General features: G+C 42.7%; 1 protein-coding gene across 2 annotated transcripts in view; it reads right to left on the minus strand.

Annotated features, from left to right (window-relative positions):
* The window catches only part of LOC140476878 (NIPA-like protein 2), an 87,570-nt gene that overhangs the window by 17,292 nt on the left and 49,496 nt on the right, over positions 1–20,782 (minus strand). For both annotated transcript variants that reach the window (XM_072569756.1, XM_072569755.1), the window contains exons 4-8: positions 14,544–14,603; positions 11,568–11,689; positions 6,199–6,295; positions 3,464–3,599; positions 172–260 (exon numbers count right to left, since the gene is read on the minus strand). In XM_072569756.1, the coding sequence (XP_072425857.1) occupies positions 172–260; positions 3,464–3,599; positions 6,199–6,295; positions 11,568–11,689; positions 14,544–14,603 (504 nt within the window). The remainder of the gene's footprint in view (positions 1–171; positions 261–3,463; positions 3,600–6,198; positions 6,296–11,567; positions 11,690–14,543; positions 14,604–20,782) is intronic.

The raw sequence follows: 20,782 nt of genomic DNA on the forward strand, positions 1-20,782 counted from the left end.
TGCCTAATGTCTTTTTCTGGACAAAAGAGTGTTTGAACAAATCCATTCCTTAATAAAAGTGAACAAAGGAGATCTGAGAGAGTGCTCCAATAGTTGCACCATGTTCTTATTCACCAGGCGAGATGGTTATTTGATTCCCCAGCAGTAAGTAGGAGAGGTATTTAATCATACCTGCTATGATGGCACTCGTTGTGAAGAAAACAAAGTTGATTGGCACCACTTCTGTTGCATTATAGAGTCGCATTGCTTGGTTCAAGAATCTGAAAAAAAAATTGTCACTTCTGTTGTTTGTAACTCCAAATTCAGCTCACATAATTCAAAAGATCTTTCAATGCAACATTTCATTTAAAAGCTCCAAGACACAGGAAGACACACAGTTTTTAATTTCCACAATAGCCACCCCCCCACCCGTAGTAATACTTTCAAAATGTAATCACTATGTCGTCAAGTAGAAAATGCGATAGTGAATTTTACATCCAGAAACCCCATGCAGATGATATCCTGCTCATTTTTAGATTTAAGAACAGAAGTAGCATAAGGGCTATGTTAGTGTGGACACCAGGCTGAGCTCCAAATATTCTTCCCAATAGAATGAAAAGCTGCACCTACGATAGTGCAGCTGTCCCCCAATACTGCACTTGGTCAAACTGTTCAGTCTTGTGCAAGGGGAGTATCTGAATTTGAGAATACAGGTTTGGATGCATCAGCAGCTTTTGTGGGGGTGGGTGGGTGGGGGGGAGAAATGGGAAGGAGGAAGGTAATGTAGGTGTTGGAATCACATTACCTGCCATATCAGAGGGGCTACTGTAATGGTGCAGTCCTCAGGGAATGGAGTACATAGAAACATACAAAATATGAGCAGGAAGAGGCCATTCAGCCTTTGAGTGTGCTCTACTATTCCAACTCAGTCCCTTTTTCCCCACTTTCTCCCTATTCTCTTTAACCCCATAAGAGCTATATCAAACAGTATATCGATAGCTATTTCTACCTATACATCTGCCCTAACAGTAAAGTTAAGAAAAACAATTAGAAAATGAGTGAAATAATAACAAAATACTGTAGGTGCTGGAGATGAGAAACAAAAACAGAAATTGCTGGAGAAATTCAGCAGGTCTGGCAACATCTGAGCAGGTTTCTCAGAGAAGAAACAGAATATCCATTTCAAATCCAATGACTCATCTATAGGAATTCAGTGAGGTCAGTTTAAGCAAGAATGCAGGGCTTTATATTCATATGATATACAGCACAGAAACAGGCCATTCAGCCCAAACAGTCCATGCTGGTGGTTTCTGTTTCACATTTTCCATCTATCCTTATCTATATTCATCATCCTGACGGTCTATTTTCTTCTTCAGTCTAGTTCACCCATAAGTGTATCTATGCTCTTCACTTCACTTCATTCTGGTCTCCTTCCTATCGGAAAGATGTTGTGGAACTTGAAAGGGTTCAGAAAAGATTTACACGGATGTTGCCAGGGTTGGAGGGTTTGAGCTATAGGAAGAAGCTGAACAGGCTGGAGCTGTTTTCCCTGGAGTGTTGGAGGCTGAGGGGTGACCTTATAGAGGTTTATAAAATCATGAGGGGCATGGATAGGATAAATAGTCAAAGATTTTTCCCTGGGTGGGTGAATCCAGAACTAGAGGACATAGGTTTAGGGTGAGAGGGGAAAGATATAAAAGAGACCTACGGGGCAACTTTTTCACACAGAGGGTGGTACGTGTATGGAATGAGCTGCCAGAGGAAGTGGTGGAGGCTGGTACAATTGCAACATTTAAGAGGCATTTAGATGGGTATATGAATAGGAAGGGTTTGGAGGGATATGGGCCGGGTGCTGGCAGGTGGGATTAGATTGGGTTGGGATATCTGATCAGCATGGATGGGTTGGATCAAAGGGTCTGTTTCCATGCTGTACATCTCTATGACTATGACTTTCACCACTCCTTCCAGTAGCAAGTTTCACATTCCCAATAGCCTCTGTATTCCTAACTGGAATGTTTGGAAGACTATCTTATATTGATGGCCTTTAGTTATGCTCATATGAAGACACAAATGGGCAGATTGGCCTCCTTCTGCACTGTGATAATTCTGTGATGCTCCTTCCTGAAAGGGAAAGCTTTCTCCCTCCATTGGGTCACCCTGCTCAAGCTTCTCTTCAGAGAATAGAGACCCAACTTGATGTACACACACTTACATTTATGACTGACTCTTGTAAATCTTTTCTGTGCCCCTACATCCTGGGGACCAGAGCAACATGAAATCATCCATTTGTGCTCTAACTAAGGTTCAAAACAGAGTCGAGAGTGTGGTGCTGGAAAAGCAAAGCTGGCCAGGCACATCTGAGGAGCAGGAATCGATGTTTCGGGCATAAGTCCTTTATTAGAAATGACATTCGTCACATTCCTGATGAAGGGCTTTAGCCTGAGATGCAGACTCTCCTGCTCCTCACATGCTGCCTGACCTGCTGTGCTTTTCCAGCAACACACTCTCGACTCTGATCTCCAGCACCTGTAGTCCTCACTTTCTCCCAAGGTTCGATCCAGTTTTAGCACAACCGCTGTTATTAGAGCTCTGAATGGACCTCTCCAATTTCAAACTAATGAGTTTGCTTTTGTGAATCTTCTTTGAAGTCATAATTTTGTATTCCTTGCTCTGTTCAATCACCCTGTGATCTTTGTACAGTATAATCTGCCTGTACTGCACGCAAAGCAAAACTTTTAATTGTGCCTAGGTACGTGTGACAGTAATAAATCAAATCAAATCAAACCATGGCAATATGTTAAAGAGTAGGGGAGTTTGTTAAAGAGTAGGGGCCATTGTGTCTTAGCCAATATTTATCTTATGGTCCGGTCATTACCACATTCCTAGTATTCTGAAGAAAAGTCATACCAGATTCGAATAGTCAGTTCTGTTTTTCTCTATCTGCAGATGCTGCCTGATCTGCTGAGTTTCTCCAGCACTTTGCTGTTCATGGGAGCTTGCACTGATTAGCAGGGAATTTTCATTTGTTAATCGGACACAGGCAATATTGGCATTGCTAGCATTTATTGCCCAATCCTAACTGCTCTAGAGAGGCTTGTCAGCCATTTCCAGAGGGCATTTGAAAGTCACCCACATTGCTGTGGGTCTGAAGGCCAGATCAGGTGAGGATGGCAGGTTTCCTTCCCTAAAGGGCATTAATGAACCAGATTTTAAAAATAATAATAATCAATAGTCACCATGAGTGTGATTTATTTTATTCCAGGTTTTTAATGTATTCAAACTGCACCTCCCATGGTGGGATTTGAACCCATGAGCCTAGAACATTAGCCCAATGACATTACCGCTAAGCCACCAGCTCCTTAAATTACAGCACTGACTATGCTTCTAAAGTACCTCCTTATATCAAGTGCTTCCAGGTGGTGAAAGGCTTTACATGAGTACAAGTCTTTCTTCTTGTTCCAAACTATTTACTGAAGACACTTACTGTACTTGGAAAATACAAGATGCAATCATAACAACAAGCATCACGTAGAATATGGGATACTGGAACTGAAGTTGTCCCTGAATGGAGCTTGTCACCATCCCAGAGACGGCTTTTACTGAGATCACAGTCAGTGAGGCTGAAAACAGACACACAGTCAGTCAGTCAGGATTCTTACATAATGAATGCAAATATTGCCCTAAAACAGCAAACAGGCCTGAAGCACAACATACCATTTTAGTCTCCTTAGGCCAAGGAAGAAAGTGTTTACTTTAAAGGGGGTGTAACAGGGATTAACGAGATTGATTTCTGGAATGAAGCATAGTCCTATGGTGAGAGGCCGAGACTTGACGAATGGAAGATGATCTTACTGAAACATGGAGAGGAAGTTGACAGGATCGGTACTTACAGGCTGTTTCTGTCAAGTTGGAAAGTCTGGAACTTAGAGGGAAAGGTTTCTGAAGAAGGGAATGGCTGCTTTAGACTGAGGTAAATCGTAGTGATAGAATCAGAGAGGTGTGAAGCACAGAAAAGAGCCCTTCAGCCCTCAGTTCTTATGATGAGTAAACAAAGATCGCACAGTCCTCAGAGACTGGAGTGTGATTTATAATAACAAGCACTTAGTCCTCTCCAGAGTCTGAGCTGTTTTAGCGAAGGATGAAAAATGCTCCTGGAGCCTGCTCTCCAACTTAAACAAAGGGAATTACATCATGCAATGTATTGACATGCTCGAATATTAATGATGGGCTCAGGCTTCTGAACCAGGGCGAGAACAGAAGGCCACCAGAGGAAATACTGTAAGGATCAACAAAGGGAGATGGAAAGTTCCGGCTGCAAAGCTAGGATATAAATATGCACCATCTTGGGATGTAGTTTGAACCCTCCCTCTGTAAGTGACCAATTATTACCTACAATGAATTGTTGGTGTCTTTCTGTTTTGTGTGTGAGGTGGGTTTTGGAGGGTTTTCTCAGTTTGTATGTTCTTCTAAACGGAGGACAACATCAGTGACTGGTGATATTTCTGGGTAAGGAATTACAAAACAAAACCTTGATTCAATGGTGACAAAAAATCTTGGCAGTTTTTGGATTCAGAGGTTGTTTGAAGGGTTGGGGGTGTGGCGGGTGGGGGGGGGGGGTGGCTAGGTGGTAATGCCTTGAAACATTTCTTCAACAAAGACCAGAGAGACTCAGGAGCTCAGGATGTCCCGAGGCACTTTACAGACAATGGATGTGTTCAGAAACATCAGGCTTGGGGAGCAGGAGTGAGCCATTCCACTCTGTGTAACTGCTCCAGTGTTCAATGGATCATGGCGGATTTGGTTATGGTCTTAGCTCCACTATCCTGTCTGCCCCCTGCCCCTATCCCATATCTTGACTCTCTTGTCTATCAAGAGTCCCATCTAAGTCAGCCTTGACTAAATTTAAAGGTCCAGCCTTGGGGAAGGAAATTGCACAACCGAACCACCTTCTGTGAGAAAGAACTTCTCCTCTCAGTCATAAAAGCACGGGGGCATCTTATTCTTAGATTCCTAGTTTCAGTCTCCCCTCCAAGATGCACTTTATAAGCTTCACTTCTTATGGCCTTTCATGATGAGCATGAAGAAAATGCACCAAAATTATAAAGTATTTTTATTTGAGTATTTGTTGTAATGTAGCAAATATTTAATGGAATTGCTTTCATTTAACCAGTGCACTGAAAATCTAGCGACTGTAGGGATGAGAGGCCGCAATGGGTTAAAACACTTCTATTTTTGGAACCTCAAATCCAGTGAAACTCCTTGTGCATCTTGTTGTGTATAAAGCCCTCCCTCCAACCCAACATCAAATCATTTCCAAAATCTCAGCCTGTGTTTCCTAGCTGGATATGGAGTAAAAGTGGGTTCACCCATTGCTGGGAATGACATGGAGGATGTAAACTCCCTCGTCAGTGTTTGGTACAGGTCGTTCTGATATAATGTGCATTTTGTTAACACAAATTTGCTATAACACGACCGACAAATTGGGGACTCTGTTTTTAAAGCGCGAAAGTTTCGAGTGTGTATTGGTTATAATGCGATTCCAGCCCCATTAGTTTAAATTGTGCTGCTATTACGCAATTTTCTTATAACACGGGTTTGCACGAGATGTAACTACTGCGTTATAGCAGAACTGACTGTATTGTGGCTACATGCATTATGATTCACATGCCCTGTCACCCAAGGGTGCTAACAATAGATATAGGCTGACACTCCAGTTCAGTGCTGAGACGGTAAATGCCAAAGATTCAACAGCCACCATCTCCAAACCAATGCGTATCCTTCAATTACAAAAAAGCAGATGATCCAGTCATTATTACATTGCTGTTTGTGGAAATTTGCTCTGCACATATTGGTTTCTACAAACACAAAAAAGAAGTACTCCATTGCGTTCCCAAGCACTTTGGGACACCCTGTGACAGTGTATGACACGCGCAAACTGTTATATGGATTAGCATGAAGAAACAAAATGAGACATTTTTAAAAAGCTTGAAGGATGGTGGCTTCTTAAAGTGGTGCTTTAAATCAGCATCACCTTCCTGGACAGCAAATTTCAGCATCTTCACAGCAGGTTCCTCATTTCCTTAGTTACTGCCTACAGCTCATGGAGACTGGAGGTGTTAACAGGAAAGCATTTGCTGCTATTGAAACAGATCCTCCCTCTCGTTAAGAATGACAGGAGTAAGAAAGGAAACTGATTCCCCACTCAATGGCAGCTCTTACCAAGTATTGAAGACATCAGAAGTAGAATCACTATGTGGTTCATGCCTCTTCTCTTGAAGAGATACAGCAAAATAACGAATAATATAAATTCCAAAGTCTGTATAGAAGCAAAAACAAGATGCAGTTTTACCATGAGGCATAGGCCATTTGGCCCATCAAGTCCATTCCACCATTTAATCATGGCTGATGGGCATTTCAATGCCACTTACCTGCACTCTCCCTGTAGCCCTTAATTCCTTCTAAGATCAGGAATTTATCAATCCCTGCCTTGAAGACATTTAATGTCCTGGCTTCCACTGCAATGAATTCCACAGGCCCACCAATCTCTGGCTCAAGAAATGTCTCCTTATTTCTATTCTAGAATTAGAGGGGGTCAATTTAAGGTGGTGCCCACGTGTCCTAGTCTCCCCATCTAACGGAAATAACTTCCCAGTGTCCACCCTTTCTAAGCCATGCATTATCTTGTAAGTTTCTATCAGATCTCCCCACAACCTTCTAAACTTTAGTGAATACCATCCCAGGATCCTCTCAGGCTTTTGCCCAAAACGTCAATTTCGAAGCTCCTCGGATGCTGCCTGAACTGCTGTACTCTTCCAGTACCACTAATCTAGAATCTGGTTTCCAGCATCTGCAGACATTGTTTTTACCTCATCGTATGTTAGGCCTACCATTCCTTTGTCAGCCATGGCTATCTAATCCCCCCTTCCCCCCACCTCCGGATAGTCTTTCTTTTCTTTGGGATGAACCCCTGTACAGTGTCCTCAATTAGACCCAGAAACCCCTGCCATTGTTGCTCTACTGTCTTCCCCACTAAGCTCTGCTTCCAGTCAATTTTCATCAGTTCCTTTCTCATGTCCCTGTAATCACCTTTATTTAACTGTAACATCATTTCATCTGATTTTGCCTTCTCTCTTGTAAACTGCAGACTGAACTCTACCATATTATGATCGCTATCTCCTAAGTGTTCCATTACTTTAGGATCTTTTATAAAGTCTGGTTCATTACATAGCACTAAATCCAGAATAGCCTGCTCTCTTGTGGGCTCCATCACAAGCTGTTCCAAACAGCCTTCCTGTAAGTATTCCTTGAATTCCCTTTCTTTGGATCCACCGGCAACATTATTCACCCAGTCCACCTGCATATTGAAGTCCCCCATGATCACCGTGACCTTACCCTTCTGACATGCCCTATCTATTTCCCACGCCCCTGGTCCTGACCACTGTCAGGAGGTCTGTACCTAACTCTAATTATGATCTTTTTTGCCTTTCTGGTTCCTCAACTCCATCCACATAGACTCCACATCATCTGACCCTATGTCATTCAGTGCCATAGCTTTAATTTCATTCTTAACTAACGAGGCAATGCCACCCCCTCTGCCCACCTCCCTGTCTTTTCGAGAAGTTGTAAATCCTTGGATGTTTAACTGCCATTCCTGAACCCCCTGCAACCACATCTCTGTGATGCCTACCAGATCATAATCATTCAAGATGATATGTGTCATTAATTCATCTACTTTGTTCCAAATACTACAAGCATTCAGGTAAAGTGCCTTATTGCTAAGTTTCTTATCTATTATTAGAGATATTGGAAATCATAAAATGTCCTAAGTTATCCTTCCTTTTTGCTGCATTCCCAGCCTGCCTTGAGCTTAAACCCACCTACACACCTGCTGATTATCTTAACATTTAACTCCATACTCCATCACTTTTGCTTTCCCTTCCTCCACGATTCACAAGTTTAAAGTCCTACCCTATTTATCCTTTTTGCTGGAACATTGCTTCCACATCGGCTCAGGTGAAGAATGTCCCATCAGTACAGATTTCCCCGGTTCTAAAACTGATGCCAATGCCCCATGAAATCCAATTCCACTTTCACACACCAATCCCTTAGCCATGTGTTTACTTCCCTAACTTTCTTATCCCTATGCCAATTGGCATATGGCTTGGGCAGTAATCCAGAGCTTATGACCCTTGAGGACCTGAATTTCAATTTCCTACCAAGTGCTTGATTATCCCCAAACAGGTCTTCCTTCCTAGCCTTGCCTATGTTGTTAGTGCCAATGTGGACCACAACAAATGGATCTTCTCCCTCCTGCTCCAATATCCTTTCAAGCTGGTCAGAGATGTCCTACACCCTGGCACCGGGCAGGCAACACACCATGCGGGACTCCCAATCTGGCTCGCAAAGGATTCCCCTAATTACAGAATCCCCGATAACAAGTACTTGTCTTTTTGCTGCCCCCTCTTGAGTGGCCTTTTGCACCATGGTGCTGTGGTCAGTTGGCTCATCCTGTCCACAGCCCTGCCCCTCATCCATACAGGAAGCAAGAACAACCTATTTAAATAGCAATCACTTGCCTTCCCTACAGCCTCCTTCTCCAACCTCACTTCCACCCAGCTCCCGCTGCTCTCTGCTGTAAAAAAGACCGCTGGCTTTGAGTTAAGTGCTTAAATAGCAATCACTTAGTTTTATGCTGTGTAACCAAAATCCCACCTCAACCACGGAGAATTTGCTTTCTATAAAAATGTAAGAATATCTTGCTAGGCCATGTCCTGCACCTGATGATGTATTGGTTTAAAGCATCAAGGCTTGTAAGAAAGATAAATGGTCTGACAGAGATTCTCCTAAAACATATTCACTTCATCAACCACCAACTAAATGGTCAGGGCCACACTTCTCAAATCTCACTCAGTTGAATGAACCCACTTGATAACCAGGTAACCTTCTATTCTCTTCACCACTAGTGCACAGTCACAGCAATATGTGCCAATTACAAGATGTACTGCAGTGACTTACTTAAGGATCTTCCAAACAGAGACCACTCCCACCTAGAAGGCAGCAGATACATGGGAAGACCATCACCTGCAAGTTCCCCTCGAAGCCGCTCACCATCCTGATTTGGAACTTTATCACCATTTCTTCATTGTCGCTGGGTCAAACTGGAATTCCCACCCTCAGGGCATTGTGGGTCCACCACAATGGTGGATTGCAGCGGTTCAAGACGGCAGCTCAGCACTACCACCTCCTCCACAAGCAATTATGGATGGGCAATAAATATTGCTGTGTTCAGTAAAACCCAAATCTCATGGATTAATTCCTTTAAAAAATGCTTCAAGAAATAACGGTTGACCTTGACAACCATTCCCATTAGTTTGTCTCCAATCAGAATTGTGCTTTGAGATTTTACATATTCCTTGGGAAAGGGATTGGTTAGTTCAGGCAGCTGGTTTGCATCACTGACAGTGTGGGTTCAACTCCTGCACCCACTGAAGTTGCCATGAAGGACCTCCTTCTCGTCAATCAGAGTGAGAGTGAGTTCCGTGTTCTCTCACCCTTTCCTTTAATTTGTACTGAGGCCTAGATAGACAATGGCTGTAAACAAATTTAAAAGTAAAAAGAACTTTGTGGGCGTGAATGAGGAAGAAAGGAACAGACAGATTTGTCTGTAGGGTGAGATGATGTAAATAAGAGGGGAAGGATGTTCCTGTGGAGCATAAAGAAACAACAAAGGCCCGTTTCTGTGCTGGGAACTTCATGTAATTATTTTGTAAATAGAATCATACTGTTTCTGTGTCACATTGAAGCAAACATAAAAAGCTACAGAACTCCCTGTGGTTTTGAACCTGTAATGTACTTGACCTGTCAAAGACCAGAGTACACTCTGCACTTCCAAAACTAACTGTCACCTGCCTGAGATCTAAATTGTGCCGATTCCTTATCAGAGAATTACTGTACGCTGATGATACTGCACTAACATTCCACAATGAGGAACACCTTCAGAAATAAATAGAGGACTCGCTCATGTCTGTAAATAGTTTGGTTTGACCATCACAACTAAGTAGACAAACATTATGGTCCAGGATGTTGCCATTGTGCTATTTATTAACATTAACAATGTGACACTGCAAGTTGTCGATAGCTTCACATTTCTCTGCTCTAGAATCACCAGCAGTCCATCACTTGATGATGAAATCTTTGTGTTCCCACTCATATTCAATCAGGAAATATTTGCCAAAATTTCAGTTTCTAACCAATATTATTTCCAATGTAAAAGAAACTCAACACCCAAGGGGTGAGGAATCATTAACAGTGGGGTTCATAGTCAGTTAGCTGCAAGTAGAGGGCTGGGATATGGGCGTCACTGGCTGGGCTAGCATTTAATGCCCTTCCTTAGTTGCCCCCTTGAGAAGGTAAGGGTGAGCTGCCTTCTTCAACTGCTGCAGTCCACATGCTGTAGGTAAACCCACAATGCCCTTAGGGAGGGAATTCCAGGATTTTGACCCAGTGACCCTGATGAAAAGGTGATATATTTCCAAGTCAGGGTGATGAGTGACTTGGAGGGGAACTTGCACGTGGTGGATGTTCCCATGTATCTGCTGTTCTTGTCCTTCTAGATGGAGGTGGTCATGGGTTTAGAGGGCGTTGTCTGAGGATCTTTGGAATGTTGCTTTTTAGGGGTGCAAGTATTCCCCATCTAAACAAACAAATTTTATCCATTCCTAATTGCTGTCAAACTGAGTGGCTTGCTACGACCATTGCAGTTAGGGGTCAACTACATTGGTGTGGATCTGGAGTGACCTAACAGGCCTGACCAAGGAGCTCTGATTTTCTTCCATGATTGACATTAGTGAACCAGATGGGTTCAGTGACAATTAAGGGTAGTTTCATAGTCATTACTGAGGCTTGCTTTCATCTGAACTGACATTTCACCAGTGGCTATGGTGGGATCTGAACCATGGTCACGAGCACAGAAACTAGAGTGACTGAATCCATTGTGACTATGCCACAGTCTTTCTGTAGTCCAGAGTGAGGAGGATGAGCAGTACAATACCCTGTTTAGTGGTGAAATAGGGAAGCGCATCTTTACACCAAAGCTAGTGGAAATCTAGAATCCTTCTCCTCAAATGTTTCAGAAGCTACAGATCAAATTGAAACAAAATCAATGCTAATATTGATGTATTTTATTAGTTAAGGGTATTTCGAGAGGATGGAACCAAAAAGTGTAACCAGAGTTAACATATAGATCACACTAAATGGCAGAACAGGTTCAAGGAGCAGAACAACATTTTTTTTTGTTTTGAAGAGAATTTTAGTCAGTTCAATTCTCTTCCCCAGAGAATATGGGAAGCTGAGTTAGTGAATTTATTAAAGGTGAGCGAAATAGATTTTTGATAGATTTGGGAGTCAAGCATTACGGGGATAGAAAGGAAAGTGTGGTTGAGATCACAACCGGATAGGCCAGGACCTCAGTGAATGATGCAGTGGGCCTGCAGAGCAGATTGGTCTAATTCTACTCCTAAGGCTGGTGGGAACACCACCATGAGCACCGGAAAGCCAATTCACGCAAACCTTACTTCAGAACCTCTTACCAAATAAACTAGAAATGGCCAACTGATGATGTATAGATTAATTTTAGGGCCTGTGATTTCTTGCTGGACGTTAATGGCAAAGGTCACCAGAAGATAGGTTCCCAGTACGGCCAACGATCCCCCTACAGGAAAAACAAACAAAAACAGAGTAGCGTTAAATTTTGGTACCCGATCATTTCATACCAAGTCCAGTCAAATCATTTTCCTTCCTGCATTGCCAGCCAATACAAATTTGGTCACCAATAATTCCAAATTTCCAATTCTCCACGACAATCACTACATTGCTGTACCAAAGAGTTTTTCCATGGTTGTTTCCAGGAGATCACATGGTTTCAGTGGGGAATCTGTAGACAGTCTGTATTATGAATTGGTAATCATAATATCATATATTTTGTAAAGACGGCTATAAAATGACTTCCTGAAGTCACATGACCACTCTCATGAATTGAGCTGGTGTTAGGGCTAGACTATCTCAGGAAGAAATTATCAAAGGGCTTTTTGAAATTCAACAAACATTTACAAGGATCTACATTAATTTGCTGATATGGGTTTTCCTGGGAAGAGCGAATATTGCAGAGTAGATATTGCAAATATGTTTCCTCTTGTGGAAGAGACTAGGACTAGGAAACAGTTTAAAAATAAGGTGTCTACCATCTATTTGACTGTGATGAGAAGGATTTGTTTTCTCTGAGAGGATTGAGTGTCTTTGGAATTCTCTTCTCCAGAGAAAGGTGAAAGTGAGGTCATTCATAAGGCAGAAGTAGAATGACTGCCTTGTTACTCTATGGTTCTTAGGGATAGGAGTCAAGTCTACGTTCTAATTGAATGGTACAGCAGCCTGGAAGGGCTGAATGGACCACTCCTGGTCCTAATTCGTATGCTTATATAAGTGATTGAGTGTGGCATCAAGGAGACCTAGCAGAACTGGAGTCAATGGGAATGCCGGGGCAAACTCTCTACTGGGTGGAGTCATACCTGGCACACAGGAAGAAGCTTGTGGTTGTTGGATGTCAATTATCTCAGCTCCAGGACATCTCTGTAGGAGTTCCTCAGGGTAGTGTCCTAGACCCAACCACATTTAGCTGCTTCATCAATGACCTTCCCTCCACATACGGTCAGACCTAGGGATTTTGTTGATGATTGCACAATGTTCAGCACCATTTTTCAGTCCATGATCAAATGCAGCAAGTCATGAGCAATATCCAGGCTTGGGCTGACAGGTGGCAAGTAACATTCATGCCACACAAATGACCATCTCCAATAAGAAAGACTGATCTAAGCATTATCCCTTGATGCTCAATAATGTTGCTGTCACTAAATCCCACACTATCAACATCCTTGGGGTTACATTGACCAGAAACTCATTAACACAGTGGCTACAACGGCAAGTCAGAGGCTAGGAATACTGCGGCGAGTAACTTACCTCCCGACTCCCCAAAACCTGTTCACCATCTACAAGGCACAAGTCAGGACTGTGATGGAATACTCCCTGGATAAGTACAGTCGCAACAAGAAGCTTGGCACCATCCAGGACAAAGCTGGATTGGCACCACATGGACTGGAACGGTTCACCACCACCTTTTCAGGGCAGTAAATGTTGGCTTACATCCCAGTAAAATAATTCCCTTTTACCCATCGCAATTCCTCTTGTTGACCTACACTGACTCCTGCGTCCATTTCAAACTTCCCATTCCTTTCTCAGATACCTCCAACACCTTTCCTTGCCCTGTCTCTGTAGCCTCCTGCAGTCCTCTGCACTCCTTCAGTTCTGGCATCTAGAACACCTCTGATTTTCATTGCTCCACCATTGGCGACCATCAAGTGGAGGTGCCGGTGTTGGACTGGGGTGGACAAAGTCAGAATTCATACAACACCAGGATATATTCCAACAGGTTTATTTGAATTCACAAGTTTTTGGAGCAGCACTCCTTTGTCAGGTGAAGTAGGACTATAACCTGGTGTTGTGCGATTGAAGACCATGCCATCCTCTTTGACAAAGCTTATGGTCACCTGCCCTCAAATGCCTTCTATAGCTCAGCATCTAATTCTCATTGGTTACATACTAATGAAATCCCTTTGAGCATTTAATATTTTAAAGGTACTAGATAAATGCAAGTTGTTGTTATTGTTTTACAGACATGCCCCTTCAATAGTCTGGCCAACATGTGACTCCAGACCCAAAGCAGCATTGTTGACTCTTAATTACCTCCCGAAATTGTAGAGCAAGACACTCTTTTCAAGGGTTATTACAGACACTGGCTTTGCCAGCAATGATGTGTTGGACTAGGGTGGACAAAGTTACAAATCACACAACACCAGGTTATTGTCCAATAGGTTACACTATGTCTTGTGTCCAATGATCCTGCCCCTCTAGATACCTGACAAATGAGCAGTGCTCCAAAAGCTTGTATTTCCAAATAAACCTGTAAGACCATAACCTGGTTTTATGTGATTTTTAACTTTGCCAACAATGTTTAGATCCCTGAAAAAAATAAACTGAAGTGCAGTCCAGTTGGCCTGGATGGTCTGTTTCTATACCGTACATTCAGTATGATTCTGTCTATATTTAACAATAACTGCCACTTCAACAGTGAGTGATATAAATTTGAGCTTCTCAAAATATTGTTTCGTGATGTAATGTCAGACCTCTGAATGAATTACCACAGAATTACCTTTACTGTTTTATTTTAAACAACTAATTGTTTATCATTCTGTTCTGAAAAAATGTTAACTCTGCTTTCTCTTCACAGATTCTGTCAGACCTGCTGAGTTTCTCCAGTATTTTCGGTTTTTGCTTCCGATTTCCAGCTTCCACAGCTTTTTGTTTTATTTTAATTACATATTGTGTTGGAAACTGAGATCACCCATGGTGCAACAACCAATCTCTACATAAATCAAAGACTTGCCTGCTATGAGGCAGCATTAATACTCACTCATCAGATGTATAATTCATGTATTACACAAGATATGACTTACCCAAGATATCAGAAGATCGCAGGATCTCTTTCAAGAACACCACAGAAATGGCTGCACTTGCTGAAGAGAGAAGTGATAGTTTTTGGCATTAATCAAAAAGTGATGGTAATCGTCCACATTTTGCTTTAAAGCAAAAAAAAATCAATATTGCAATTAATGGAGCAGGACCCACATTCTGTGACTAACATCTAATATTATTGAAACACATTTCACAGTCAACAATGAATGAAAGGCACCTCCCAAATGGACGACCACTCCCATCTCGAAGGACAAGGGCAGCAGATACATAGGAACACCACTCGCTGCAAATTCCCCTCCGAGCCATTCCTCATCCTGATTTGGAAATATATCAACATCAGAAGTCACACTACACCAGGTTATAGTCCAACAGGCTTATTTAAAATCACAAGCTTTCAGAGCGCTGCTCCTTCAACAGGTGGACTCCACCCGACGAAATAAATCTGATTTGGAGATGCTGGTGTTGGACTGGGGTGATGAAGGAGTGGCACTCCGAAAGCTGGTGTTTCCAATTAAATCTGTTGGACTATAACCTGGTGTTGTGTGGGTTCTGGCTTTGTCCACCTTCGTCTGATACTGGCACCTCCACATCCTGGAAATATATCACCATTCCTTCACTGTCACTGGGTCAAAATCCTGGAATTCCCTCTCTAAGGGCATTGTGGGTCTACCCACAGCAGATGGATTGCAGCAGTTCAAGAAGGCAGCTCACCCCCACCTTCTCAAAGGGCATTGCCAGCAACATGGACATCCCATAAAAGAATAAAATGAAAATTCAGTTAAAATGCAAGGAACCATGCAGCTGGGGGACCGGTGCTGTTGCTGTTAGTTATTTGCTCTGTGCTTGGTACTTTTGGTCAAGTCACAAAGTTGGGAGTTCATGTTCCACTCCAGATAATTGAGAGCAATAACCCAGGCTGACCCTCCGGTGTAGTACTAGGGAGTGCTACATGGTCAGAGGTGCCATCTTTCACATGTGGTGTTACATCGAGGTCTCTTGGCCATCTCAGGAGGATGTTAAATTCCCATAGCAACAATTTAAAATGCAGTGGAATTCTCCCCAGTATCAGAACCAAAGCTGTTTATCCTGCGACCAACTTCACAAACCATTTATGCATGGTTATTATTACTCTTTGGGGGAGTTTGTTGTCTTTGGCAGTTACAGCACACAAGGTGGCTATTTGGTCCATTGAGTCCATGCCTGTCAACGAAAGGGAGGTGATAACGGTGTGGTAATATTGCTAAACTAATCCAGAGACCCAGGTAATGTTCTGGAGACCTTGGTTTGAATCTGCCATGACAGACAGAGGAATTTGAATTCAAGAAAAATCTGGAATTAAGAATCCAATGATGACCATGGAATAGTTGCCAATTGTTGGGAAAAATCCATTTGGTTCACTAATGTCCTTCAGGGAAGGAAAATGACCAATCTTGCCTGCTCTGGTTTACATGTGACTCCAGACCCACAGCAATATAGTTGGCCCTTAACAGCCCTCTGGGCAATTAGGGATGGGCAGTAAATGCTTGCCTGGCTAGCGATGCCCACACCCCATGAATAAAATAAAAGATCTGACTGCACTAATCCCATTTTCCTGCTCTTAGCCCATACCCCTGGAAACTATAGTAATACAAGTGAATATCTAAATTCAGCTTAAGTTTCTGACTCAATCATGCTTCAGTCAGTGAATTCCAGACTCCCACCACTCTCTGGGTGAAAGAGGTTCTTAACCCTCTTCCTAGCATCCTGCCTTAAATCTATGTCCTAGTTATTGACACCTCTACTAATGGATCTAATACCTTCCTATCCACCTTGTACACCTCTATCAGGTTCTCTGTCAACCTTCAATGCTCCAAGGTAAACAACCCTAGCCTATCCAATCTTTGCCCAGTGTTAAAATCCTTAGCTGAAACAGCATCTTGCTCACTCTGCTTTGCACTCTCTCTGGGGCAAACACGTCCTTCCTACACATAAGGTGACCACACCTGCACACAGTACTCCAGTTGTGCCTTAACCAGCATTTTATACAGTTATAGCACAATCCTCCAATTCTATGTCTTGACAATTATAGGCCAGTATTCAGTATGCCTTCTTAATCAACCTGATCTACCTGCCCTGCCTCCTTCAGGGATCTATGCACATCAAGAGCCCTCTGGTCTTCAGTACATTATAATATCCTCCCATTTATAATGTAATCCCATGTCTTGTGTAAAAATCGGCCCATTTCCGGAATTATAATAGTGACTGTAGTTAACTTTGAGCCCAGAGAGCTGAAGGCACAATGTTAATAATAAAGTCAATGAATGTAAGCTCTTTCTTATCTCAACAAGTTGGCTGTTACTGAAATGATGTGGAGGAACTAGTGTTGGACTGGGGTGGACAAAGTTAAAAATCACACAACATAAGGTTATAGTCCGGGTTTGTTCAATATATCATTTCAGTTGCATGACACTGTAATCTTTTGCTATAAATTCTATGTCTTATGATCTTATGCTCCACAACCACCTGATGAAGGAGCGACGCTGTGAAAACTAGTGCTTCCAAGTAAACCTGTTGGACGATAACCTGGTGTTGGGGATTTTTAACAACAGAGGAACCTCGATTACCCAAAGGACACAGGCGGGGTGTATTTCACTCAGTTAATCGAATTCCAGATAATCAAATGTCGGATAACATAAGTTTGCCCAGCATCAGGACCTTGTGATCTTGCCGGATAATCCAATATTCGGGTAATCGAATGCCGGATAATCAAGGTTCCTCTGTATTACTGAAATCGGACTCCCTGGCAACAGTGTCTCAATGAGCTGGAATGTCCTCAGCCATCTGCGGGGCTTGGACATACAATAGAAGTTGACACTTCAGTGCAATACTTATGGAGTGCTGCATTGTCAATGGTGTCCCTTTCAAACAGGGATCTGCTGAGGAGGATGTGAATCGATGCCTCATTGAGGGAAGAGACTGGGTGACATTTATCTCTCAAGCGGAATGGGCTATCTGGTCGTGCGTCTGAAGGCAGAAAACAGTGGATGGACAGGCATCAGATTGGCAAGAAAACATTACCTTATTGTTCTGAATGTAGTTACATGCTGCTTATTCAGAATAGTTTACAAAGTTTAAAATCAGCAGAAAACTTGAGCAACCAGATTTACATGTTGTTCAGAATACTACAAAAATATCTGCCCAGTTTAACGATAATGTCTATTCCAGTGTTACTTCTATGTTGGAGTTCTCCACTCCAATTTTGCTTCCTTACAATCAAAATCATAGGAACAGAGGAGGGGCCATTTGGCCTCTTAAACTCATTCTACCATTAAATGAGATCCTTCTTGAAAACAAGAAAATATTGATTTTACCCTGTATTTTGCAGGAATACAAAGCAGCCCAGAGGGAGACCCATGAAAGAGATGCTGATTGTTAGCTAACAGACTCAAAGCAAACCATAATTCTGACCCAACTACAGACACCGGTATCAGAAACTGGAAGGGGAGCACTGAAACAGCCTTGCGTGTCATTGTGTGGGTGGTAGGAAGATTTTCTCTGCCTGGAATGTAGGAAGAAGCTGCGGGAGAATTAAATGTCAGTGAGCTGCAGGCAGGCAGCGTTGAACTGCATGCAGAGTTTGAGATGGGATTGCACTCACCTGTGTTAAAAACAAACAAAATGTTGTGCCCCTGACTGAGCAATACCCTCTTAGGAAATGCCACTGAATTATTGAACTTTTGTGCTTCTAACAAGACAATCATATTCTGGTCACTATTTGATAAACTAAGGGCATTTTGCAATTATAATCTTCTTGAATATCTGCTAAAAATGCCACAGTGAAAAGCTAGCATAAAGAGGTCATAGGTTAGGTTTTTGGGCCACTGTGAGATCAGTAATCAGACAGGACCTGAAAAACATGGCCGACAGATTCCATTCCTGATGTCGGCCATTTTGGCCAAGGGTTGCTAGGGACCCAGGAATTCCACTGTTGCCACTTGACCGACAGCAATTAGACTTCCTAGAGTCTTGGTAAGGGAAGATTGGGATGTTCCAGTTGGCCTCGTGATTCCCAAAAGTGACAGGCATCAATTTAACTGTTGGAAGGACAAGGTCCAGACAGCCATGGTGCTCTGAAGCTGTCCTTCCATATGCCCATCTGGGTGTGAATGCACTCAATGGGAGAGGACCCTGTTCAGGGAGTTCCCCTCTCAGTAGTGGCTCAGCTGATTTGTAAAAGGTAGTGAGGGGCACCCACTTTTTGAGGTACCTTCTCAGTTATTTCACGATTTGCTGCAGAGTGCAGCCAGTTCCTCTACCTCTGGTTGGCCCTCCAATTGAGAGAGTCTACTCAGCAGCTTTAACTGGAAAAGGAGAACTGAACTCCCAGGAAATCTTGAACTAAATTGACCTGCCTCCCCAAGGCTGCTTCAGAACCTGACAGAACTCCCCAGTTTGTGGGGGATATTGAGCAGGTAGCAGTTAGAGAACTGTCCAGAACTTTCACCCCTTTATAGCTGAACTCCTAGGCCTCATCTATGTAGGCCCCATCTCTTCTCTTCAGGAAGTCAGAGTTCACCGCCAGGAAGGAATGGGATTTCAAACTGAACAGACCCGAAAGAGCATTCCTGCGACTGGATGGGTATGACAGTACGATGGCTTCAAGACGTGTATTTTGTCCTGGTTTTTTTTTAAATGAAAGGTTGAGATTGGAGTGTCAAACAGTCTGTTCCAAGCCAATAAACAGCTTGAGACTTTGGGTTTCATTTTAAAAGTTGGAACAGTGAAAGCAGTTTGAATGGGTGGGGTCAAGTTCCCACAGATCCTGGATTTTTGTTTATACATCTCTCCCTATTACAGAAAAATACTGGCATTCTCTCTCTCTCAGAATTTTCACTTGTTGTTCTTTCCTCTTGGACTGGGAATTACATTTGTGACTATTTTACTGAATTTGCCTTTGCCAAGGGTGTGTTTATGGGATGTTACTATTATTGGAACAGTTGCTGTCTAGTCATTAAATAAGTTTTCCAATAGAGTTGTTATTTTCAGTTCTTCCTTCTTTGCTGTGTATTTTAATAGCACGGTAAGAATAAAATGTGCTTTGTTTCAAGCCTGGTAGTTGACCAATTGAGTTGGTCAAATCATTGGAACACATCGCCTTATACTTGCCTTTAAAAAGAAGAAAAGGTTTGATCCAGGCCATCTTCTTACTATATTTTGAGGAGGTTTAGTCTGCTTGATAACAATGGAAAGTACCAACATTGGGATAAATAGTGTTTCCATATGGGGTGGAGTAACACACGGTCCCTTCTTGACTTCTAATCTCCTCCAGCCTTAAAGCCTTTGGAGGTCTCTGCATTTCTCCAATTCTAGCTTCTTCCTAATGCTATTTCTTTTACCACCGGTGGTTGTACCTTCAGCAGCCATAGGCCTGTGCTCTGGAATTCCTTCCTTTAAACTCTCTGTCTTTCTCCCCCTTTCAAGGTGCTCCCAAGAACCTACCATTTTGACCACGATCCTGGTGACCAGCTATAACATCTCCTTACATGTCTTGGTATTATATTTCTGGTCTTTTAATGCTCCCATGTAGCCTTGGGACAATTTACTGCATTAAAAGGCGCTATGTAAATGTACATTGTTATTTGGCATCTCCATTGGCACCAGTGCCATATTATTACTTACTATTATCCAAGGCATAAAGCCAGCAGCTTCCCTGTGTCTGCAATCTTCCTCCAATTCAACCCAAGAACAGGAAGAAGTTATTCAGCCGTTTCAGTCTTGACATAGAATCCCCTACAGTCTGGAAGCAGGCCATTTGACTCACCAAAGAATATCCCATCCAGACCACCTCCCCCCCAACTCTATCCCTGTAACTCTACATTTCCCATGGCTAACCCACACATCCCTGGACACTACAGGCAATTTAGAATGGCCAATCCATACTAACCTCCACATCTTTGGACTGTGGGAGTAAACTGGAGAAACCAAAGGAAACACACATAGACAACATGCAAGCTCTACACCAGTGGCTGGAATCGACCCTGGGTAGCTGGCGCTGTAAGACAGCAGTGCTAACCACTGAGCCACCATGCCACTCCACCTATTCTACCATTCTATCAGATCACAGATGATCTGCACCATAACTGCTCACCTTGGTTGGGTAACCCTTAATACAAACAAACAGTTGCTTTGTAGTTGTGAACTTGAATCATGCTGAAGAGAGGCACGTGTTGCTGAAGCTTTT

The sequence above is a fragment of the Chiloscyllium punctatum genome, chromosome 5, assembly GCF_047496795.1.
Source record: "Chiloscyllium punctatum isolate Juve2018m chromosome 5, sChiPun1.3, whole genome shotgun sequence".
In the NCBI taxonomy this organism is placed as follows: domain Eukaryota; kingdom Metazoa; phylum Chordata; class Chondrichthyes; order Orectolobiformes; family Hemiscylliidae; genus Chiloscyllium; species Chiloscyllium punctatum.